Source organism: Chamaea fasciata, unplaced genomic scaffold (assembly GCF_029207755.1).
Source record: "Chamaea fasciata isolate MVZ Bird 193981 ecotype frontalis unplaced genomic scaffold, bChaFas1.0.hap1 SCAF_31, whole genome shotgun sequence".
NCBI lineage: Eukaryota > Metazoa > Chordata > Aves > Passeriformes > Sylviidae > Chamaea > Chamaea fasciata.
The window spans coordinates 218,242-237,727 of record NW_027094116.1 but is presented as its reverse complement, the minus strand read 5'-3'; the positions used below and the strand labels follow the sequence as shown (position 1 = coordinate 237,727).

The following is a 19,486-nucleotide window of genomic DNA, read 5'->3' as shown; positions in this document are numbered from 1 at the left end:
CACCAAGAGGTGACCCATGGACTGGAGCCCACCCAGAGCCCACGAGGTCCCTGCAGGTGCCAGGCTGGGGACACACAACCTCCCTCACCAATGACCACTCTCACAGGGGGGCTCCGCCCACTGCCAGGTCTGCTACACCTGTAGGTGCCACTCTCCGTGACAGTGAAGCGGTCGCGTCTGTTCGGCCCCCAGCGCTGCCCGTCCTTGTACCAGGTGGTGGCACCGCGGTCCCCAAACCCTGGCAGGTCAGTGTCACCTGGTCCCACAGCACCGCCGGCCTCCAGGGGGGCTCCACCAGGAGCTGGGTGGTCTGGGCACCTGCGGGTGACAGGGGACACCAGCCTGCCAGGGCCAGCACGGGGCTGGGGACAGCAGGGCGGGGACATGGCGTCGCCCGAGGACTCACCAGCGAGGCCGAGGGTCTGGGCTGGAAGGGAGAATGGACAGGGCTGGGTGAGGGTGGCCCTGGTGGGAAAGAAGCGACAGCAGGCACAGCACAAAGTGTGGTGCCTGCCCCATACTGCCCCGAATGGAACTCTGGTGTAGCACAGAGGTCATGAGGACAGGAACACCTCAATCACTCTGGGCTGAGGGAGGACATGGGGACACTGTGGACATCCCATGTTTGCACAGGTCCCCCCGAGCATCCTCAGAACGCCTGCTCCCACAACCACATCCCCATGGCCCGGTGCCCGTGATCCCATTCCGAAGGCACCTCTCCCCATATGGCATATGCATGGTACGTGGCCCTTGCACCTGTTCCCGCATCACTGTTTCCCTATCCCTGTCCCAACGCTGGCACAGCCCCAAGGTTCTTTTTGCCACATCCTTGACCACACATCTCTATCCCCCTGTACCTGTCCCCACATCCCAGTTCCCCTGTTACTTTCCCCATGGCCATCCTGTAACTGTGGTGACATGATGGACTAGCTCTGCTGGCCTTGAGGAGCTCAGGGGACACCCCAGCCCCCCTGTGCCCTCTCCCCACCGGTCTCTGCCTCACCAGGGCCCATCCCCGGGGTGTCAGGCCCGTGCCCGGGGCACTCACCCCACAGGAGCAGCGCCACCTTCCCGGCCATCCCCGTGTCCCCGGCCATGTGCACTGGCTGTCACTCGCTGCTGTGGCCACCGGTCCCCTGGGTGGCGGCTCTTCGGATGAAGAGGAAGGAAGAAAGGTCACACCTCGTCCCCACGTGTAAGTGGCCCTTGGTGGGGGATGGGTGGAGACACAGCAGGGGACAGGCTGGGGACATTATGGGATGGTCTGGGGGCTCAGTGGGGGATGGTGTTCCCAGGAGTGGGGGCCTCAGGGGATGTGGGGAACCAAGGGTGGGTGTCCAGGAGAATGGGGTCCAGGGGTATTGGGGTCTTCATGCCTGGGGGGACTCAATGATGGGGGTCCTGTGGGAGCATAGACCTCAGAGATTTCAGGTCATGGGATGTGTGTCCCAGGGTTGGGGGTCCAGTAGAGAAAAGGGGACCCTGAGGAATTAGGGTTCTGAGGGGAAGGAGAAGCAGCCCATGTGATGGGATCAAGGCAATGGTGGTCCTGGGCAATGGGAGTCCTGGGATGGGGGTCCCAGGGAGCAGAGACCAAGGGAATGGGGGTCCCATGGTTGGGTTCCCAGGGGAATGGGGGTCCCAGGGATGGGCAGTGGCTGGGTGGGCACGGGGGTCACAGCTCCTGCCCTGGGTGCCTCAGATTTTGGGGTGACTCAGAGCCCAGCACAGCCCCCACAGTGTGCTCATGGCCAGGGGGGCACCCCAGGGTGGAGGCTCTGGGTCTGTGCCCCACACACCCCTGGGCTTTTCCCATCCCTTCATTTCCTGGCTCAGCCATCCCAGGGAACACCTGAGCAGGGAACGGTGGGGGGATCCCAGGAAGGGGCCAAGGGGGCTGGGGGGTGCAGGCAGTGTTCAGGGGCTGTGGGGGATGAAAGATTTTCACTTTCTCTTTCCTGCAGCAGAAGGAAGAGGCCGTTTATGCTGAGCTGAGGCCGTGGGTTCTGTCCTGGGGGCACATCCAGAGGGGTCCTGCCCTGAGGGAAAAGGGCTCCTCTGCTGTGGTGACACCTGGGTCGTGTCCCAGGGTCTTGTCCCAGAGGGTTCCTCGTTCTGGGGGTGCCACATCCTTGGGGATTCCTGTCCCAGAGGTGGCACATCCTGGGGGGGCACTGAGCATTCCCACTGTCCCCAGTGGGGCCCTGTATCCTCTGGGGTGTTTAAACATAAGTGGGCATCTGTTACGACCTTACCCAGATGATGGTAAATGCCCGGCTAAATTTGGTTCAATTCCCTGATGGCCAATTGGCTAAAACAAAATTATACAACCATGAAATAAAGGCAAAAATACTTTCCCAAATCACATTTTTTCCCAAGAAAAAATAAACTCGGCAAAAATCAAACTAACAATGTAGAAAATGGTCTGATCGATAGAATCCTTTTAATCATTGCCCTCCCAACTAGTCACTGACAATAAAAACACAAACAAATCCCATAGAAATGAGACTTTCTGGTTCCCTTTAAGAGCCCATTGGTGCATCCCATAGCAGCGTTTCCTTGTGCATAACACTGAGTGTGGAATCTCCCTGAGTCTCCAGCAGGTCCATGGGTTTGTTCCCGGCCTGCTGGGCAGCAACCCAGCCCACAGGGAAGGCTTTGGCTGGGCCACATTTAGGAACTCTGCCCATTTTCCTCCTTCCCACCCTCAAACTTCATTTATTTCCCATGGCTTCAGCTCCCAACAGGGTTGAAACTCTGTCCATCCTTGGAACAGAGCACAGGAATCCGTGGAAATGCCTGTGTGTCCCTCAGGGTCTGCTTCCCTGGGAAATGCACTCCACCCTGCCCTGAATTCCCCTGCCTGGGCACTCCCTGCTCCTGCTGGGACACCCGTGTTCCCCAGATCCACGGCTGGAGCCCCTGCTCAGTATTTCCACACTTTTCCCTCTCTTCTGGTGTCCACATCCAGAACACAAACATTCTTTCTGGGAGGTTCCAAAGGGCTGCAGGTTTTGTTCAGGAAGGAGGGTCCCGGTCGTGTTGTTGAGCAGATGGGTGTGGGATCTGCAGAACTTCTGGGGCTCTCTCAGCCCCTTGCTGAGAGGGACAAAATGATCAATTGCTGCATTTCCGGACTGCTTCCCTCACAGCTGCCCCTGCAGGGGGGTTTGCAGCCAGCCCTGCTCTGAAAACCATCCAAGGCCCTCGCAGAGCCACTGCTTGGGCTCCCATTGGCTTTTGTGCTTCTTGCAGGGCCCAGCAAACCACAGCCAGGCCTTTTCCTGCCACAGAATTGTCACCTTTGCAGCAGCTCGAAAGCTGCCAGAATCAAAGCCAAGGGGGCGGGGGGAGCCTCAGGTCGTGGCTGCCACCTGGGGCTGGCCAGAGCAGGGCTGGCCAATGCCCATCCCTGTGCACTGGGGCTGGGCCATGGCTGGGCCCCACACTTGGATGGCCACTGGCTTCAAGGAGGAGGAGTTGGGGAGCTCCTTCCTGCCTGGGGCTCCATTCCCGAGCTGCTCTCACTGGCTCACATCCTGCAGGGGACAAGTGAAAATGGAGATATCTGGACCCTGCCTGGAGCTGCCATCCCCCAGGACAGGATCCCCTTGGCCAGCATGTGTCCCCCCCGGGACAGGATCCCCCCAGAACAGGACCCCCCTTGCTGTTCCCCCCAGGACAGAACCTGTCCCCCCGTGTGTCAGCCACTGCCCATCCCTGGGACCCCCGTTCCCCTGGGAACCCAACCATGGGACCCCCATTCCCTTGGTCTCTGCTCCCTGGGACCCCCATCCCAGGACTCCCATTGCCCAGGACCACCATTGCCTTGATCCCATCACATGGGCTGCTTCTTCTTCCATAACCACTCTTCCCAAGGGTCCCCTATTTTTTTCCCCTTCACCCCCAACTCTGGGACCTACATCCCATTATCCGAAATTCATGGGGACCATGATCACCCCGGAGCCCCATCCCTGAATATCCCCAGGCATGAAGACCCCAATTCCCCTGGATCCCCATTCTCTTGGACACCCCTCCTTGGTTCCCCACATCCCCTGAGCCCCCCACTCCTGGGAACACCATCCCCCACTGTGCCCCCAGACTATCCCATAATGTCCCCAGCCTGTCCCCTGCTGTGTCTCCACCCATCCCCCACCAAGGGCCACCTACTCATGGGGACGAGGTGTGACCTTTCCTCCTTCCTCTTCATCCGAAGAGCCGCCACCCAGGGGACCGGTGGCCACAACAGCGAGTGACAGCCAGTGCACATGGCCGGGGACATGGGGATGGCCGGGAAGGTGGCGCTGCTCCTGTGGCGTGAGTGCCCCGGGCACGGGCCTGACACCCCGGGGATGGGCCCTGGTGAGGCAGAGACCGGTGGGGAGGGGGCACAGGATGGCTGGGGTGTCCCCTGAGGTCCCCAAGGCCAGTAGAGCCAGTGTATGGGCATGGACCCCAGTGTGAGCAGAGGAGTGGGGTGGCTGTGGGGACAGGAAAAGGGGAACTGGGATGTGGGAGCAGGAGCAGGGAGATAGAGATGTGGGGACCAGGATGTGGCCAAAGGAACCTTGGGGTGGTGCAGCAATGGGAACAGGGACAGAGGAACAGGGCTGCCAGTACAGAGAGAAGGGCCATGTACCATGCAGATGGGCTGTGAGGACAGGAGCTGTGAGGCTGGTGGTGGTGACCTTTGAAAACATGGGGTGGCTGTGGTGTCCCCATTCCCGGAGTGTCCACAGTGTCCCCGTGTCTTGCCTCAGCCGAGTTGCCAGGATGTCTCTGTCCTCGAAATTTCCATGCCAAACCATTCCCCATTGGGACAATTCTGTGATAGTCTCCACATCCCATCCCCCAGGAGCTTCTCTTGCTGGCCTGCCACCCCAACCCAGCCCTGTCCCTTCTCCCTTCCAGCCCAGACCCTCGGCCTCGCTGGTGAGTCCTCGGGCGACGCCACGTCCCCACCTCGCTGTCCTCAGCCCTGCGCTGACCCTGGCAGGCTGGTGTCCTCTGTCACCTGCAGGTGCCCAGACCACCCAGCTCCTGGTGGAGCCCCCCTGGAGGCCGGCGGTGCTGTGGGACCGGGTGACACTGACCTGCTGGGGCTTGGGGCCCACCGGTGCCACCACCTGGTACAAGGACGGGCGGCGCTGGGGGCAGAAGGGATCTGACCGCATCCTTGTCACCAGGAGTGGCAACTACACATGTGACAGACCCGGCAGTGGGCTCAGCCCCCCCGTGTCAGTATTAAATGGTTAGTGGGGCTGTGAGGTTGGTGCCCCATGAGGGCTCAGCGTGGGCTCCTGTCCACGTGTGGCTTCATGTCCCAGTCCCCAGCACATGTGGACATGCCAGTGCATCCCACTGTACCCCTGTGCACACCAATTTGTTCCAGTGCACACCAGTTCATCCCAGGGTGATGGGTTTCCCCCTGGTATTCCTAGGGGCCTCTGGTGTAATGGGGACCCCCCGGACCCCTCTTGAGTCCCTCAGTGTGAGAACCCCCCTGCCCCACAGACCGACTGGTGCTGCAGGTGCCAACACAGACACTGCTGGAGGGGGACACGGTGACACTGCGCTGCCGGGTCACGCAGGACATGTCGGTCACTGGGGTGCGATTTTACCACAAGGAGATGGATCTGGGGCGGCCCGTCAGTGGCACCGAGCTGTCCCTGTCCCCCCTGCAGCTGCACCACAGCGGTCGCTACCTCTGTGGGGGCTTGGTGGGCTCGGGAATGTCACAATGGCACAACTCAGCACCAGTGACAATGACAGTGCATGGTGAGCATCCGCACAGCTGCCACCTTGATATCCCAACACCCCAACACCTTATGCCTTGACAATCCCAAAGCCACTTCCCAGTGGACTCAGAGTCACAGTCCTAACCTCCTGTCTCCTTCCCAGAGCTCTTCACTGTGCCGGTGCTGGAGGGTCCCCCCGAGCCCATCGAGGGGTCCCGCCTCCATCTCAGCTGCCTCAGCACCCCCAGACCCCTGCGGCCCCGAACCCGCCTCCTGCACCTCTTCTACCGGGATGGGCAGTTGGTGGGGGGCCCGCAGGTGTCCCCACAGCTCCTGGTGCCCGCCGTGGGGGTCTCCGACTCGGGGAATTACACCTGCCAGGTGCGCTCTGAGGAGAGGAAGGTGTGGAAGAGCAGCGCCCGGCTCTGCGTCACAGTGCACAGTAAGTGTGGGGATGGGCACGGGGAGCCCCCAGAGCGTCCCTGGGTCCCCCAGCCCTGCCTGGAGACCTCTATTACTGTCCGGACACCCCACACCGGTGGTGGGTCCCCCATGCTTTCCTGGATCCTTTGCCGGGTTCCCCAGCCCTGCGTGGGTACCCCCATCTATCCTGTAAACTTTTTCCATGTTCCCCAATCACTGCTCTGGTCCCCCTCCATGTCCCCCCTATCCCCTCCCTGCATCCCCACACCCTCCCTGGAGTCTACCATCATCCTTCTCCAGGTGTCCCCTCCCTGAACCCCTCATCATTTCTTGGCATTCATTCCTAAGCCCCTAGCTCTGCATCCCCTTTTCCTCACTGGGAATCCTCTGCTCCTCCCAGAACATCCCCAAGTCCCTCACTGTCCCCTGGTGTCCCCCTCTCCCCTCAGGAGTCCCACTCTCAGGGGTGTCCGCGTGGGCACAGCCCCCCGGGGGACAGGTGGCACTGGGGGACCGCCTGGTGCTGAACTGCACAGTGGCCGAGGGGACAGGTCCCCGGACCTTCTCCTGGCACCGGGGGGGCTCAGGGACACCACTGGGCAGTGGCCCCCACCTGGAGCTGCGCCGCGTTGGGGACAATGACAGTGACCACTACCAGTGCCGGGTCAGCGATGGGGACAGCATGGCCGAGAGTGTCCCCCTGAATGTCACCGTCCTGGGTGAGTGGGACCCTCGGACTGGGGGTGATCCCACCCACGGCACCCCCAGCCCACCTTGCCAGGTGCCAGCCCTGTCTGTGTCTCTGCAGTGCCCGTGGCCAATGCCACCATCACCCCCGGTCCCCTGTCACACCAGGTGCATGCAGGTGACCCCGTGACCCTGCGCTGCTCGGTGCAGGTGGGCTCAGCCCCTGTCAACTTCACCTGGCTGCACAATGGCCAGGAGGTGGCCCAGGGTCCCATCCTGGAGCTTGGGGACATCGATGTGGGACATTCGGGCACCTACCAGTGCGTGGCCACCAACCAGCTGGGACAGGACGGGCACCGCGTGTTCTGGGCACTCAGCCCTGAGCTGGCCCTGGAGGTGACCCCTGGCTCACCCTGGGTCACAGGTGGGCTGACACAGGGTCACACGGGGGATACAGGACTTCTGGATTTCTCGGTGACCCCACTGTGTCCCCCTCTGTCCCCAGCAGTGGCTGCAGGGGTCGTCGGGTCCCTCCTGTTCCTGCTCCTGCTCCTGGCTGTCATCGTGGGCTGGCACCGGCGGCACCGCCTGTGTGGGTGACAATGAGGGGGAATGGGGGTCCCAGGGATTAGGATGAAGCTCCTCCAGAACACACGGGCCATATGGTGTCACCAACAGCTCCTGATTTGGGTGAAGCTGAGCCCCCAGAGACCTTGACTGGGGGCCCTGGGAGATTTGGGGAGCTCCTGGAGGGTCATGCAGGGATGTTGCGGGTTCTGTCAGGGTTTTAGGGCAGTTTAGGGGCTCATGGGGTTCAAGGGTAGTTCGAGGTTTTTTAGGAGCTTCAGAGATGCTCGAGGCTCCCAGGGGCAGTCAGGGGACCCGATGTTATTCAGAGCCCGTGAGGACCCCACCAGTCACCCTCCCCTCTTCCCTTTGCAGCCCTCAGGAAGCAGCAGGAAAGGTGAGTGGGGTCTCAAGATCTGACGCCTCATTTTACCCTCACCTGAGACTCCCCCCAGCCCCACAGACACTCCCTTATCCCCACAGGGCCCCCCAGGATCCTCCGGCCGCCCCAGAAGTGGAGGATCTGCTGTATACCCACATCGTGGGCATCGAGCAGGCAGGGGGTGAGTACAGGAGGGGCCAGGGACACGTCACCCACGGGTGTCACCCCCCACCCAGGTCCTCATATCTGGTATCTCTCGCAGGGCCGCCCCGGGCCACATCCCCCCAGGTGACCTACATGGAGATGCTGGGACCCCACAGGTGACAACGGGACCCCAGTGACATCTATGGGAATTTGCTGTGACACTGGGGGACACTGGGAGCACTGGAGGTCCCTGTCCAAGGACACCCCCTCTGTGTGCCTCTCCCAGCTCTTGTGGGTGCCCACCGTACCCAGGGGGTGGCCACGAGTGGTGGGTCCCATGTTGGCCCCACAGCTCCCCGTTCCAGTGCTCCCAGTGCTCCCAGTACCCAGAGGGGTTCCCCATTCTCTCCCTCAGTGCCAGGGGGCACAGGACCCTTGTCCTTCTCATTGGTTCCAAAATGCAGATTTTTGGTTAAACTGGGAGAAATGGTTTTTGTTTGTTCAGCACTGCCAGGTCAGCTCGGATGGAGGAAGGTCCCAGTCAGGCTGTTGAAGAGATTGGTGTGGGGTTTACAGAGATATGGGAACAGGAATAACAATTCTTCACTAGAATATCTATAACAAGACAAACAAACAACAACACCGCCACCAACAACAAACAAAAGCACAAACCCAGTCCCAGCCCTCTCGGGGCTGCAGGCACTTCCCCTGCGGTGCAGTTCCGGGCACAGCCGGCAGGGGCGCTGGTGGCTCCCGGCCAGGCAGGGCGGGTGCGATGATTCCCCCGCGGCTGCAGGGGGCGCTGTGGCAACAGCTCGGCTGTCTCTCTCTCCATGGTTAATGGAGACTCAGCGGGCGGGAGAGAGAGAGAAGCGTCCTTCCCTCACTGACGGAGCTGGGGGGCAGCTGGGAACGGTGCCGCTCCGGATGGCAAAATGGACTGCGGCAGGAACCCTCGGAGTGGCGGCTGGAACGGTGGGAGGAGGCACACCCAGGGTGGCAAAGGAGGTGTAGCAAAAACTCTGAAGCTGTAGCAGGAGCCGTGGGGCTTGGGTGGGGCACGGGGTGTTGGGTTCAAGGGTAGCAAAAAGCCCAAAGCAGTCACAGAAAACAGCGGAGCTGGGCAGCCACAGCCGTGCTCCCGCAAACAGCTGCCGCACGCAGCCAGGAGACGCGCCCTCTGGGAAGGGTGAGGTGCTCTGGGTGCTGGGTTCTCCTCTGAGACACCTGAGAATATGGTGAGGGTCCTTTCCCTGAGGGAGTTTAAAAGATGCCAGTTCAAGGGCTGCCCTTCTCAGCAAAGCCTCACTCATGGTAGGAGAAGCAGTGAAGGGTGGAACTCTGCGGTGGCGGCCAATTGTCCCCAGAGCAACAGCAGCACTGTCCCACCTCCAGTGCCAGGAGCAAGAGAGAGAGGAGCCAAGATCAGCCACTCACCCTCCAGCCAAAATCTCGTGGTATGTCTGCCCTTGCCAACAGATGTTGTTCCTGCACCCTGAGGAGCCCCACAGCAGAAGGGTCCTGGGAGAACCCCAGGCAGAGATTGAGCTGTGGAATTCCCTCTGTCTCCACAACAGCTCTGCCAATGCCCAACGAAGTCTTTTGGGCTCCCTGAAATCCCCTCTCCTGGGAGAATCAGTGCCAAGGATTCCTGGGGCAGAGTCTGACATCATAGAAGGGAAATATGTGACATCACAGAGTGGGCTGTGACATCACAGGGCAGCTGTGTATGACATCACAGAGCACGTGATGACATCCTATGATAGTTGTTTGACATTCACAGAGATGACTGTGACATCTCAGAGTGGTGGTGTCACATCATAGAGGAGGTTGTTACATCACAGAGCAGGCTCACAGCAGGTCTTTGAGGTCACTGGATTGGTCACTGCTGCACTCCCCTCTCAAAGCTGCCCTGCAGAGAAGCCCCCCTGTGCTCCTCATGCAGAGTCTGGTTCCCTGTCCTCCTAGGTTCCCTCCTGCCCCCCAGCAGCACAGCCTGCCCCGGAGGACGTTCCACAAGATCAGTCCCCAGAACCTGACATGGGGATGACGGCTGGAGCCACAGATGGGGTGGGACCGGAGAACAGGGACCCCCCAGCAGCATTCCCGTCTCACCCCGTTGGGGAGCCTGGGCCAGGGCTCCTTCCCCAGAGCTACAAAGGCCCCAGACAGGACCAGGATGAGGAGGACAGACCCCGCCAGCCCCCAGTGGTGTTCGAGGTCATGGACAGCAACCACCAAAAGGGCCTTCAGGGGAGGGGCTTTCACAGCACTCCCCTCCCCAACCTGTCCTGTAACCCTGTCCACTGACTCTCAGGCATCCATATCCCACATCTCCATGTCCCACAGCCCCCACACACCCATATCCCTTGGATCCCATGCATTGACACATCACACCTCCCAATGCATCCACCTCTCTCAGCTCCCACATATTCCTGGTGATTCCTGTGGCCAGCACCAGCCCAGCCCAGTGTGCGGAGCCACACTGAGGGTCCTCATCCTTCTTTCCCCCCACCCAGAAGCAGGAGAAAATCACCCATGGGAATGTCTCTGCTGAGAAGGGTCTGCTGGCAGTGCTGACATCGGCCACTGCCTGCCTGAGCTTGCAGAAGGAACAACCCCTTCCTTCCTTCCTGCCTTCCTGCCTTCCTGCCTTCCTTCCTTCCTTCCTGCCTTCCTTCCTGCCTTCCTTCCTGCCTTCCTTCCCGCCTTCCTTCCTTCCTTCCTTCCCGCCTTCCTTCTCGCCTTCCTTCCTGCTTTCTCCCTTCCTTTCCCTTCCCTTCCTCCCTCTCACCCGGGACCCGGGGGTGCACTGGGAAGTGGGGATGGCAGAGATGGAATGGTGGCAGCGGAGAGGGTTCCTGGGTTGAGACAAGGACCAGGAGAGATCACTCATCAAATCCTGTAATAGGTAAAACAGCATCAGAATTGGAGAGAAAAAGTCCTTTCAAGGATCTAAAGACAGGTTTATTAAGAAAACTACAAGAGAGAAAAAAAAAACAAGAATTGGAAAAATACCTTCAAAACACTTCCTCTCTTCCCCACAAACTCCTTTCTTTCTCTCTGACAACATCCAGAGAAAACAAAACTTAGACTTCATGTCAGTCACTACCTCTAAAATAGTCTTTCATCAGTTCTCTCAGAGAGACAAGTCTCATTGGGTCTGTCATGGAAACTTCCCCACAAGAAAGAACAGTTCTCTTGTGGCTTTTTCATTCTCACAAAACCAGCCGCCTCTGAATCTGCATTTGTGAAGTCCCTCCCATATCACACAGCCTTCCCACAGCTGCGTAATGGGCCATGTAAACTCATGGGGTATCATTTTAAAGATGAACGGTTCAAAAGCAAAGGTTTTCTTCAACTCTAGGAACAGGGATCTTTTCTCTTTTTGGGGGCAGGTCTTCATCTCATCTCATCTCTCTCTCTCTATTCAAGCGTCTCATAAGATCACAACTACTTCAGTATTTACTTCGTTGACCACAAATGCCTTTGCTCAGATCTAAAATCTGAATACTCTGATCTCGCCATCCATGCCTTCCAGGACTTAGAGGGATATTCTAGGATATCACAGTCCATTCCCATGGCTTACAAAAGAATTTCAGCCAAAATAAAGGCATCTTTTCCTTCTCTTTCCATCTAAGATTCAACTTCTCCTTCACCGACTTTGATGTCTTCATATTGTCTCTCTATTTAGCTTCACTCTGTCCTTTTGTCTCACTTAAGAGAGGATTAGTGCTTTGCAAGTTCCATCAGAGCAAAGGAGGAGTTTCCATTCTCCCAGTCTGCAGAGGCCGTGATGGTTCTCCCGGGCAGTGGCCAAAGGTGGCAAATTCAGGCCGTGCCGGGGCTGGGCCAGGATCTCCGGGGTTCTGGCTGCATTCAATTTCCAGCTGCAGGGCCGCTCCGCACGGCTGCAGAGCTGCCCCTGCTCTTGGCCGCAAGATCTCTCCAGCTGCTGGGGCCTCTCCCTCCGCAAGGGGTCTTGGTGCCGGTGTCTGGAGCTGTTCATAGTAAAGAATTCTTCCAAAGCCGCGCTGGGGGCTTCCCCCGTTCCTCTGCCCGGCAGCGCTGGGGGCCCGGCCCGGCCCTGCGAGGCCTCCCGGGGCCGCCATGGGGGCGGCTTTAGCGGCAGGATGTCAGCAGCCGCTGGAGGCCCGATCCGGCCGGGACGGGGCGTTCTCTCCTCCCCTGCCCTGCCCGGGAGCCGCCGGGCCCGGCCCTGCCAAGGCTCCAGCAGCGGCCGGGCCCGGCCAGGCCGCACCAGGCCCGGGGCCACGCGGCGGAGCGGGGCCGACCCCGCCGGCACCTGGGGACCTCTGCCCAGGCGGGAAGGGAAGAGAACTTTCCCGGGATTCTTCTGATTTCAACCTGTGTGGCCACAGAGGCGTGCCTAGCTCATTAATTGGTTCAATAGGTTGTCGATATTCAAAGCTAATCGCTGATTTGTTTTGCCAAAGCTATTCTTCAATCAATGCAAAACCAGCACAGGCATGTACTATAAGAAAATGAGTCATGGGTGAAACCAAGCAAAAGAACTCCCAGAACATGTAAACTCAAAAGTATTTTTGAAATATGTATAATCTTCTTGAATATGTATTCAATCAATACAATGAAAAAGGTACACAAGAAGAATTGTTATAGAGAACTGTGCGCCTTGGGCTGTTGCCCAGCACCCAGCACGCTGTTTGCTGTCCCTTTTCTACCTTATTAATATTTAAAGATAGTAAGGAGTGTGCCTTGTTTCTCACACAGTTTAATCAAAATGCTGAAGTTCAGGTACAGTAGAGGGAAAAGGGTCATGGGCCGGCCTGGCACTGGCTGAGGGAAGGACGAGCCCAGTGGGGTGCAGTGAAGAGGAAGAAGGGACCACTGAGGGGAATCGATGTCCCCAGCGCTGCCAGTGTCTCCAGTGTCACAGCCCACTCTCAAAGGTGTCATGGGGATCCTACTGTCCCTCATGGGATTCTGGCAGGTCTGCGTTGGTCACTTGTGGATCCCGAGGTGTGGCAGGACCAGGGGACACCAGTGGGGGCCCGGAGAGTGACACCAGTTGTGGGGACCTGAGTGGGGGGTGACACCTGGGGATGATGTTTCCGTGTCCCCCCTGTACTCACCCCCTGTCTGCTCAGTGCCCATGACGTGGGGGTCCAGCACTGCCCCCTCCTCTGGGGGGGTCCTGTGGGGATAAGAGGGGTCTGAGGGGTGTCTGGGGAGGGGCAAAGGAGAGTCCCAGCCAGAGCCCCCCACTCACCTGTCCTGGGGCTTCCTGGCAGCTGCAAGATTAAGGAGAGAGGGTGACCTTGGGGACCCCAGGACCACTGAACCTTCCTGGGAACTTGGCAGCGTCAAACACCCACAGGACCCCTAATTTCCACTGAAGCCCTGATTCCCAACAGACACCTGATTCCCCCCCAGTCACTCCAAGCACCCCTGGAACCCCCCAAAACTTCTGCAGTGCCCCCACCACCCCTCAGTGTCTGTGACCCACTGTGCCCCAGAACCCCAAGCCAGGCAGAGAGAGGCACCCCCCAAACTCCCCCAGGCCACCAGAAAGATCCCCCAACATCCCTGCATGGCCCTTGAAGACGTCCCCAAACCATCCAGGAGTTCACAGTGGCACCCCAATGCTCCTCAAAGCCCACCCAGGGATGGCCCTGGAACACAACCAATTCTCCAAATTCTCCAAATTCCCCCCAAATCCCCCAGGACCCCCAGCCGAGCTCACTGTGGGCTCAGTTTTCCCCAGCTTAGGGGCCCTGGGTGCTGGCCCAGCTCTGCCCCACTCTGGGGGCTTCCCCTCACTCCAGGACCCCCATCCTCCTCATTGTCACCCATCCCAGCGGTGCCAGCAGTGACAGCCCCCGATGACAGCCAGGAGCAGGAGCAGGAACAGGAGGGTCCTGCCGACATTCACAGCCACTGCTGGGGACAGAGGGGGACACATTGGGGTCAGTGTGAACCCTAGGGGTCCTGAACACCCCGGTGACCCCTTGTGAGCCCACCTGTGACCCAGGGTGAGTCAGGGGTCACCTCCAGGGCCAGCTCAGGGCTGAGTGCCCGGAACACGCGGTGCCCGTCCTGTCCCAGCTGGTTGGTGGCCACGCACCGGTAGGTGCCCGAATGTCCCACACTGATTTTCCCAAGCTCCAGAACGGGACCCCGGGCCACCTCCTGGCCATTGTGCAGCCAGGTGAAGGTGACAGGGGCTGAGCCCACCTGCACCGAGCAGCGCAGGGTCACGGCGTCACCTGCATGCACCTGGTGTGACAGGGGACCGGGGGTGATGGTGACATTGGCCACAGGCACTGTGGGGACACAGACAGGGCTGGCATCTGGTGAGGTGGGATGGGGGTGCTGCGGTTGGGATCACCCCCAGCCCGAGGGTCCTGCTCACCCAGGACGGTGACATTCAGGGGGACACTCTCCTCTACGCTGTCCCCATCGCTGACCCGGCAGTGATACTGGCCACTGTCACTGTCCCCAACGCGGCGCAGCTCCAGGTTGGGGCCGGTGCCCAGCAGTGTCCCTGAGCCCCCACGGTGCCAGGTGAAGGACAGGGGACCTGTCCCCGCGGCCACCGCACAGCTCAGCACCAGGCAGTCCCCCAGTGCCACCTGTGCCCCAGGGGGCTGTGCTGACACGGACACCCCCGAGAGCGAGACCTCTGTGGGAGAGGGGACAGCAAGGGTCAGTGAGGGACACCAGGGGACAGTGAGGAACACGGGGCAGGAAGGGGGGGTGGAGAGGGGCAGGGGAATCCCAATGAATAAGGGGGGGGGGCAGAGCCTGGAAAGGAACCCTAAAGAACATGAGGAGGTTCAGGGAGGGGACACCTGGAGAGGGCGGGGGGAACCCAGGGAGGGTGTGGGGACCCAGGGAGGGGACGGTGTGACCTGGGGACCGTGAGGGCAGAGCAGGGAGGAGTGGGGTTGACTCAGAGATGGGCGAAGCGACCCAGTGAGGGATGTGTAGATGAGGAGGGGGAGTCAAGCAGTGATGGGGGGACATAGGAAAAGTTTACAGGAAAGATGGGGGTGCCCACGTAGGGCTGGGGGATCCTGTGAGAGAGGCGGGAATGGATTCAAGACATGTAGCAGAGATGGGGGATCTGGGCAGTAATGGGGGTCTGCAGGCAGGGCTGAGTGTCCCCAGCCAGAGGACCCAGGGAGGCTGTGGGGGTGAGGCTCACCATGCACTGTCACTGTCACCGGCGCTGACTCCTGCCACCCCCGTGATACCCCGGAGTTCACCCAGACCCGGCAGCGGTAGCGGCCGCTGTGGTGCAGGTGCAGAGGGGACAGGGACAGCTCGGTCCTGGGGAGGGTCTTAATCAGCTCCTTGTTCCCACGGTAGAATCGCACCTCAGTGACCAACAGGTCCCACCGGCATCGGCAGCGCAGTTTCACCGTGTCCCCCTCCAGCAGTGGCCGTGCCGGCACCTGCAGCACCAAGGGGCCTATGGGACAGAGGGGTCCCATCACACTGGGGTGGTCTCGTTTTTGTGGGGACCCCATTGGGTCACAGCCAGAGCACCAGGGGTCCCCAATTCCACAAACAGGGTCCCCCCGCACTGGGATGCTCTGGGATGTCCCCGTGTGCAGGGGACAGGCTCAGGCCACACCAAGAAGTGACCCATGGAGCGGAGCCCACCCAGAGCCCTTGGGGTGCCACAGGTGGTGGGTTGAGAACACCCAAATCCCCCTCACCGTCTGAGACTGTCACGAGGGGGCTGAGCCCACTGCCAGGTCTGTCACACTGGTAGCTGCCACTCTCGGTGACAGTGAAGTGGTCGGGCCCCTCCAGCCACCAGCACTGCCCGTCCTTGTACCAGGTGGTGGCACCGGTGGTCCCCAAGCCCTGGCAGGTCAGTGTCACCCGGTCCCATGGCACCGCCGGCCTCCAGGGGGGCTCCACCAGGAGCTGGGTGGTCTGGGCACCTGTGGGTGACAGAGGACACCAGCCTGCCAGGGCCACCATGGGGCTGGGGACAGCGGGGTGGGGACATGGCATCTGCCGAGGACTCACCAGCAAGGCCGAGGGTCTGGGCTAGAAGGGAGAATGGACAGGGCTGGGTGGGGACAGCAGCACCTGGGGGACATGGTGTGGTGTCTGTCCCCAGACTGTCTGCAGTGGGAACACTGGTGTAGCACAGAGGTCTTGAGGACAGGGACACCTCAGTCACCCTGGGCTGAGGCAGGACATGGGGACACTGTGGACACCCCATTCTCCTACAGGTCACCACCACCATCCTCACAGCCCTGGTCCCATCAGCAACATCTCCATGGCCCGTCATCCCATTCTAATGGAACCCATCCCCACAGCCCATCTGCATGGTACATGGCTCTTGTCCCTGTCCCTGCATCCCTGTGCCCCTGTCCCTGTCCTCACAACTGCTATAGCCCCAAGGTTCCTTTGCCACATCCTTGTCCCCACATCTCTATCCCCCTTTTCCTGTCCCCACATCCCAGTTCCCCTCTTCTTGTCCCCCTTTTCCTGTCCCCACAACCACCCCACTCCTCTGCTCACACTGGGGTCCATGCCCATGCACTGGCTCTGCTGGCCTTGGGGACCTCAGGGGACCCCGCAGCCCCCCTGTGCCCCCTCCCCACCTGTCTCTGCCTCACCAGGGCCCATCCCCGGGGTGTCAGGCCCGTGCCCGGGGCACTCACCCCACAGGAGCAGCGCCACCTTCCCGGCCATCCCCGTGTCCCCGGCCATGTGCACTGGCTGTCACTCACTGCCAGGGGTGGCTGTTGGCTGAGTGGCAGTTCTTTGGCAAAATGGGAAGGAAGTGAGGTCAGGTCCCATCCTCATGCGTAGGTGGCACTTGCTGGGGTCAGGTTGGCCACAAGATGGTGACAGGCTGTGGGCAGGGTGGGGACAGGGTGGGGACAAGGCTGGGTGGCACAAGATGGGACAGGTGGTTCCAGGAGTGGGGGGCTTAATGGTTTTGGGGAGCCAAGGATGGGTGTCCAGGGGAATGGAGCTACTGAGGAGTGGGAGTCACCAGGGATGGGGGTGTCATGGGACTTGGGGTCCCCAGGGCTGGGGGGACTCAGGGATGAGAGTCCCAGGGGAACATGGGCTCCAGGGACATCGAGTCATGGGATGGGTGTACTAGGAATGGAGTGCCGGGGGAATGGGTCAGGCTCGTGGGAATGGGGATCTTCTGAGAGAATTCATGTCCTGGGGGAAGGGGGGTTGTAGGGCATGTCATTTGTGGAGAGGGTTCCTCTGAATGGGGGTCCTGGGCCATGGAGATCTTAGGGAATGTAAGTACTCGGGTGGGAGTTCCAGGGAGAGGGGACATAAGAAATGGAGGTCCTATGTTTGAGTTCCCATGGGAATGGGGGTCCAGGGATGGACAGTGGCCCGATGAGCCCATGGGTCACAGCTCCTTCAAGGGGTGTACATCACCTTTTGGGTAGACCCAGGGACCTGCACTGACCCCCTCATATGTGTCTGGTTTGGGGGAGGCACCACAAGGCAATTCTGAGGGGCTAACCCCCAGTGATATTTTCCTCTCCACATTATCCATTTTTTTCCTCATTCCCCTCAATTTCACAACCCCCCAGTTCATGCCTTGATAACCCTGGGGAGCACCTGAGCAGGGAACGGGTTGGGAGAACCCCAGCGTGGGGGAAGCAGAGGTGAGGGGTCTGCAGGGAGGGTGGGAGGCTGTGGGGGATGGGGGTGTCGGGCTGTGTCCCTCAACACTTTCACTTTCTCTCTCCTGCAGCAGAAGGAAGAGGCCGTTCGTGCTGAGTGTCACACGGGGGGTGGGTTCTGCCTCACAGGGGACACATGCTGTCCAAGGGGTCCTGTCCTGGGGGATGGCAGCTCCGGGAGGGGGCCAGACTTCTCCATTCTCACTCGTCCCCTGCAGGATGTGAGCCGGCAAGAGCAGCTCGGGAATGGAGCCCCAGGCAGGAAGGAGCTCCCCAACTCCTCCGCCTTGAAGCCAGTGGCCATCCAAGTGTGGGGCCCAGCCATGGCCCAGCCCCAGTGCACAGGGATGGGCATTGGCCAGCCCTGCTCTGGCCAGCCCCAGGTGGCAGCCACGACCTGAGGCTCCCCCCGCCCCCTTGGCTTTGATTCTGGCAGCTTGAGAGCTGCTGCAAAGGTGACAATTCTGTGGCAGGAAAAGGCCTGGCTGTGGTTTGCTGGGCCCTGCAAGAAGCACAAAAGCCAATGGGAGCCCAAGCAGTGGCTCTGCGAGGGCCTTGGATGGTTTTCAGAGCAGGGCTGGCTGCAAACCCCCCTGCAGGGGCAGCTGTGAGGGAAGCAGTCCGGAAATGCAGCAATTGATCATTTTGTCCCTCTCAGCAAGGGGCTGAGAGAGCCCCAGAAGTTCTGCAGATCCCACACCCATCTGCTCAACAACCTGACCGGGACCCTCCTTCCTGAACAAAACCTGCAGCCCTTTGGAACCTCCCAGAAAGAATGTTTGTGTTCTGGATGCGGACACCAGAAGAGAGGGAAAAGTGTGGAAATACTGAGCAGGGGCTCCAGCCGTGGATCTGGGGAACAGGGGTGTCCCAGCAGGAGCAGGGAGTGCCCAGGCAGGGGAATTCAGGGCAGGGTGGAGTGCATTTCCCAGGGAAGCAGACCCTGAGGGACACACGGGCATTTCCACGGATTCCTGTGCTCTGTTCCAAGGATGGACAGAGTTTCTCCCCTGTTGGGAGCAGAAGCCATGGGAAGTAAATCAAGTTTCAGGGTGGGAAGGAGGAAAATGGGCAGAGTTCCTAAATGTGGCCCAACCAAAGCCTTCCCTGTGTGCTGGGTTTCTGCCAGCAGGCTGGGAACAATCCCATGGACCTGCTGGACACTCAGGGAGATTCCACACTCTGTGTTATCCACAAGCAAACGCTGCTGTGGGATGCACCAATGGGCTCCTGAAGGGAACCAGAAAGTCTCATTTCTGTGGGATTTGTTTATGTTTTTATTGTGACTTGTTGGGAGGGCAACAATTAAAAGTATTCTGTCAGCCAGATCATTTTCTACATTTTCAGCGTGATTTTGCTGGTTTTTTTCACAGGGATAAGAATGTTGTGGGGAAACATTTTTGCCTTTATTTCCTGCATGTCTAATTTTGTCTCAACCAACTGGGCATCCGGCAATTAGAGCAAATTCACCTCCATCTCTGAACTCCCCCTAGACATGGAGACCCCCATTCCCTCGGACCCCCAATCTCAAGAACACCCATTTTTGGCTCTCCACAACCCCTGAGACCCCCACTCCTGGGAACACCATCCCCCACTTAGCCGCCAGACCATCCCATAATGTCCCCAGCCTGTCCCCTGCTGTGTCTCCACCTTTCCCCCACCCTGCCCCCACCAACACGTGGGGTTGAGGTGCGACCTTTCTCTTTGTCCAAAGAGCCGCCACCCAGGGGACCGGTGGCCACAGCAGCGAGTGACAGCCAGTGCACATGGCCGGGGACACGGGGATGGCCGGGAAGGTGGCGCTGCTTCTGTGGGGTGAGTGCCCGGAGCACGGGCCTGACACCCCGGGGATGGGCCCTGGTGGGGCAGAGACCGGT

At 59.9% G+C, this 19,486-nt stretch overlaps 2 protein-coding genes across 2 annotated transcripts; one reads left to right on the top strand and one right to left on the bottom strand.

Annotated features, from left to right (window-relative positions):
- Positions 1 to 384: 384 nt before the first annotated feature.
- Positions 385 to 8,194, top strand: LOC136302889 (Fc receptor-like protein 2). The gene is made up of 12 exons (XM_066206478.1): positions 385 to 453; positions 4,217 to 4,298; positions 4,912 to 4,932; positions 5,021 to 5,251; positions 5,515 to 5,778; positions 5,902 to 6,180; positions 6,611 to 6,880; positions 6,970 to 7,272; positions 7,354 to 7,440; positions 7,791 to 7,812; positions 7,899 to 7,978; positions 8,060 to 8,194. Exons 1-12 carry the CDS (start codon positions 385 to 387, stop codon positions 8,119 to 8,121), a joined length of 1,770 nt encoding a protein of 589 aa, XP_066062575.1. The 3' UTR covers positions 8,122 to 8,194.
- A 4,593-nt stretch (positions 8,195 to 12,787) lies between these two features.
- LOC136303228 (Fc receptor-like protein 2) lies at positions 12,788 to 16,641 on the bottom strand. The gene is made up of 9 exons (XM_066206924.1): positions 16,611 to 16,641; positions 15,967 to 15,987; positions 15,648 to 15,878; positions 15,131 to 15,397; positions 14,336 to 14,605; positions 13,944 to 14,246; positions 13,782 to 13,863; positions 13,196 to 13,219; positions 12,788 to 12,978 (listed from the first exon to the last, which is right to left on the bottom strand). The coding sequence occupies exons 1-9, from the start codon at positions 16,639 to 16,641 to the stop codon at positions 12,897 to 12,899; spliced, it is 1,311 nt and encodes a 436-aa protein (XP_066063021.1). The 3' UTR covers positions 12,788 to 12,896.
- Between the last annotated feature and the right edge of the window lie 2,845 nt (positions 16,642 to 19,486).